Source organism: Bos javanicus, chromosome X (genome assembly GCF_032452875.1).
Source record: "Bos javanicus breed banteng chromosome X, ARS-OSU_banteng_1.0, whole genome shotgun sequence".
Lineage (NCBI taxonomy): Eukaryota > Metazoa > Chordata > Mammalia > Artiodactyla > Bovidae > Bos > Bos javanicus.
The window spans coordinates 109759012-109764019 of NC_083897.1; the positions used below are offsets into that span (position 1 = coordinate 109759012).

The 5008-nt window shown below is 43.8% G+C and overlaps 1 protein-coding gene across 1 annotated transcript; it reads right to left on the reverse strand.

Moving 5' to 3' along the window:
* Positions 1–1636: 1636 nt before the first annotated feature.
* LOC133242864 (melanoma-associated antigen B16-like) lies at positions 1637–4476 on the reverse strand. The gene is made up of 2 exons (XM_061409092.1): positions 3960–4476; positions 1637–3148 (listed from the first exon to the last, which is right to left on the reverse strand). The coding sequence occupies exon 2, from the start codon at positions 3089–3091 to the stop codon at positions 2105–2107; it is 987 nt and encodes a 328-aa protein (XP_061265076.1). The 5' UTR covers positions 3092–3148; positions 3960–4476; the 3' UTR covers positions 1637–2104.
* Positions 4477–5008: the final 532 nt, after the last annotated feature.

Sequence of the window (5008 nt, forward strand, 5' to 3'; positions counted from 1 at the left end):
GGCAGTCCATGGGGTCGCTAAGAGTTGGACACGACTGAGTGACTTCACTTTCACTTTTCACTTTCATGCGTTGGAGAAGGAAATGGCAACCTACTCCAGTGTTCTTGCCTGGAGAATCCCGGGGACAGGGAAGCCTGGTGGGCTGCTGTCTATAGGGTCGCACAGAGTCGGACACGACTGAAGTGACTTAGCAGTAGCAGTAGTTATAGGAACCCCACAAATACATGAGACTCAAAGGAGTGATCAAATCAGGAAACTTTGGTAACTTTTATACAAACAATAAATTTGTAAAGAATTGACAAGGCAGAAGGGTTTGGGCTAGAAGTAGTAAATGGTGAAAGAGTAACAAGATTTCTTTACATCATCTCCTTGGCTCTCAATTCCTTTTTTCCTTCTTATAAAAATGCCTTCTACCTTCCTGGTACAGGGAGAGTACCTTTCACAGTAGAGACTTATCTCCTACTTTCAGGGGGACAAAGGAGGGTCACAGTGTCCCTCCTACATAGTTTCTCAAGTACTTTTAATTCAAAATAATCAATATTCCAAAGTGGCATATTCTGGGGTGATATATTCTGAACCCCTATACACAAAAGATGGAAATGCTATCTCCTGGGCAAAGTCAGCTCTCAAGGAACCCCAGGGTTAATGATAGCAATATTCTAGGTAAATGATACCCTTTAGACGACCTCCAAATTGTATTTCATTATCATTTTCACCTTTCTTCTTTATATGTGCTTTTAGTACTTTGGATTCCAGGTCCTTTTTATCCCAAGAGGCATTAGGAAGTAGTGAGAACAGAAATGAATCAAGAGACAAAGGGTGGATCTCCATAGTTTTTTTTTTTTTTTCCATTCAAATCACCCTTATCTTCACTAATTTCACATTTATCAAAACATAAGCATTTCTCAGACTATGCAAACTTACACTGAAAATAATCTATTTAAATATCCCTTAAACAGAGTAGTCTCTGGCTCTCCCAGTCCAGGGCAACATTTGCCAACCCAGTGGTTTCTCACCTAGAGAAAGTTTCATTGTTATCTCTTAAAATCCCTTAAAGACAATATGTGTAAGACTCACTTTGTGAATTATGTTAACTGGCACAGGGACAAGACTAGAAAAAACTTCCATTCCTACCCCAGTAAAGATTTCTCTTTCTACCATGACCCCGAAGTAACTGCAAGGTCCACTCCTGCCTTTTGAGTCTCAACTCTGAGACACACCATCTGGAGGTCTGATCACTGATTACCGCTCTATCAGTCCATCTCGCTATATATCCAATTTTAACTTAAAATGAACTCTCATAGAATGAATTCCGTCTTCCCCAAATCCTAAATTTCCTTGCCCCAGAGCATTTATACTTGACAGCCTCACATGGAATACCTCAAACTCCTGCTAACTCCTTTTGCTTGTCTGTTAGATATTATGAGACATTCCACCATTATTATTATTGGACTGTCAATCCTAGAAGTAAAAATTATAAGAGGAAGTTTTAGATCTTATTTATGCTACAATTTCCAGTACTAACATGGTGATTTCCAAAGAGCAAACATTCAATAAAAGTTAAGAAATAAAAACAAACAGTGAGAACGGGATCTAACTTATTGAACTTTATTTCTTATAATTTTATAAGCACGTTAGCAAATTCAAGCATTTTTAATTTAATAAAAGATATGAGGGCCATGGATTGAAATTCTTTTACATGTTCTCTGTTTCTTAAACTCAACTATTTTAATACTGATTTCCTTCACATTTCCAGTAAATGCCTACAGTAATGCCATGTTATATTGTTCCAGATGACGGATGGTTTTACAATCTGTTTTATAAAATTCTTACTATTAAGTCTCATTGTAAGATTAAGTCCGTAACCAACATTATTCACAAACTTGAAGATTATGAAGGCAACTAAATATATATTAAAAGAAACAATATTTGAATAATACACAGAAAAAATTCTTGAGTTACATATACAAAATGGTGACACATAGGCATGCATACTATCTTATTTTCAGTCCCACCTCAGACCTAAATTTTATGAACACTAACTGCCTCTTTGGACAATGCATGAAGAAACTATCCCTGACTCCCCTAGTTGGGGAAGAAGCTGCTAGTCTGAATACAAGAACCGGTAGTGGCAGAGACAATTGGCTGAAACTCTGGCCTGAGCTTTCTCTTTTTCATCTTCCAAAGCCTCTTCATACTGAGATGGGAAAGAACTTGGGTCAGTCCCATTAATCTTGGCCAGAAACTCCAGGATCTTCATCTTGGTGGTTTCAGCATAAGCTCTGGGGCCCCACAGGAACTCAGATTGCCAACGATCAGTGTTGACCACGTGCTGGAACTCTAGGTATCCTTCCCTCACAAAATCATTGAGGAGCTGCTTGAGCTCTCCAAAGAATAAGTACTTCCTTCCAGAACACATCCTGGTAACATTCAGAACCTCCAAGACTTCTTCTTCGGTGGCACAGTTGCCCTTCATGAAGATCACAGCCAGGATAAGTATCAAGATGCCGGTCTTGGGCACGCCTGCTTCACCGTGCATCATGCCATCATAGGTGAGGCCCAATTGAATTAAAAGGACATAGCAGTGGTTGGTGGGATCCACTTCCTTCAGATCAAGGCCAAAGAGAATTTGTATGCACTCAGAGGCTCTCTGGAGGATATCAGGGAAATGGACTTCACACTTGTAGATGAAAACCTTCATCATATCAGCTTTTGTTACTGGCTGTTTCATTTGATACTTGAGCAACAAGAAATCCACCAACAAAGCCACTTCTTCATTTAGAGGATCTCTGGGCATACTCACAGGGTATGACATAGCCTGTGAGGTGCTTAGACTATAATCTACATTTTGGCTAGGGGAAAACTCATCTGATTTGATCAATAAGGTGGTGGTGGTGGTGGTGGTGGTGGTGGCGGCAACAGATGAGTAGAAATTCTGACAACTCTCAGAAGTACTGGGAAAATCACCAGGTATTAGAGATTGGGAGGGTATATTGGTCTTCTTTGGTGTCCTGGAGACCTGTGCAACCTCCCAACCACGGGACTTACTGAAGGTCTTACGGCATTGACCGTACTTCTGATGCCGAGGCATGATGACTTTTGTGGATGGCAGTAGGTAGACAGGAGGATGGGCAATGAGATTCACCACCTAAGATAAACAGGGCGTATATGAGTGGCCTCAGATGCTAAACTATGGTGGCTTTTCACTTCCCGAGACACGGGGCTGGAAGTGGGGAGGGGAGCTGCCTGCCTAATTCCCTGGGCCTCTCAGGACTGACAACAGGGCAAGGGCTCTAAGAAGCCCCCTGGCCTTGGGTTGATTAGCCCAACAATCCTCACATCTGTTCCTCAAACTGAATTCTGGTTGGTTACGTGCCCGATTTATTTACTGCTTGAGGCCTCCAATCAAGGCTTCATCTCTGTGAGACTCCAAAATGGAAGTGAGGAGAACTTCATGATAGGACATGGAGAGCTGACAAGAGGAGTAGACGCTGTGCACACCCTTTGTCTTGGGGTCAGAGGGATTCCCTAAAAACTCACTTGGGGGTCCTCATTAGAATTCCTGCGTGGCCTGAGATGCCTTCCTGTGGCGATATGACACTGCTTGCCCTAGACTAAGGCTTCTACTCCCTCAGACTACAACGGCCAAACAAATCAGCAGCACTTCTGGCCGCCCCTGTCCGGGGACTCCCAGGGCTGATCGCCCGGCTGAGGTTCAGTTAGTTACTGCTATTCTGTGGGGGGTGGATCCCCTCAACACTCACTCAGAAGCCTTTGCTTTTGGACCCCGAGCCCCGCACACAAAAGCGGCCACCTCAATCAGACTGCTAAACAGGAAGTGTGTGGTAGCTCTGCCTGAACTTGCCTGTGCTTCCTGTGGTTGGGATGGAGCTCTCATCAGCTGGGTGCCCTCCTTTCTGGGACAGGGGGGTCCCCTAAGTCCTTACTTAGAGGCTTACCTGATACCGGATGGCACCCGTGGCTCCTCCGGCTGCTGAGTGGAGTCCGCACCTCAGATCGAAGCGCTCTCAGCCTGGCTCTCGGGAGGCGGAAGTCAAGGGGCGTGACTTCCGGTGACCCCTGCCCTGATGTCACCCAGGGCAACCAGCAGTGGCGGACATTGCCCGGCTCTGTTTCCGAGCAGAGGTAGCTGCGGGTCTTGTATGCAGTCCTCACATTGGGTTCCGCCAAGCCCCGGATGCCTCCCTCTGTTGAGCTGACATCTTGACCCTCATACCAAGGTAGTCCTACCCAAGAACCCTTTAGAGTAACTGAGGGCATGTCTCAGCCAGACAGCCTTGCCTGGAGCTGTTAGTATGAAAAGCAGCCAGCAGCCCGTTTGCCTGTGATCCCGCTTCATTCTCTGTTGTTCTTCTCCTGTGTTCCCATTCATGGGGTTCTTTTTTGGTTTGTTTTTCATGACTTAAGGCCTCCTGGGAAATGCCAGCAAAATCTTGATGAGTTCTCTTACCACAATCCTGCACTGCTTGGAATGAGTCATGTTCCATCCTCAATGGGAAATGGGGAAGTTGGAGCATGAGGCAGTCAGGGACCAGGTCAGGGGTTGGGCTGTCAGAGACAAATCACAATCTTCCTTCTCTTCACCAGGCTGACTCAGCCTCCCATACACATTCTGTTCTACAAAGTTTACTTTCTTAGAAAGGGACTGAAATGAATGATTTGGAAAGTACCTGATTCTTTGAGGTTATTGGACATTGCATATCAGAAATCATATGCAGATGATAAATATTCTCTTTCTTTTTGCATTTTTCTTACTTCTCATTTATTTTGCTATTGCTCTGCTTATGTTTTCCAGTGCACTCTGGAACAATGGAGTGGACTTGGGTCAAATACTCTTTTGGGGGGTTCTCCTTATATATCTTGTTTTTGTATCAAAGAGAACCTGTTTGCTATAATATGTGGAGTAATTTCAATTTTTTTGTGATTAAAAAAACTTTACATAACATGCCAATTAGTTTTTCTCTGATTATATGGGGGTGTGTGTTTG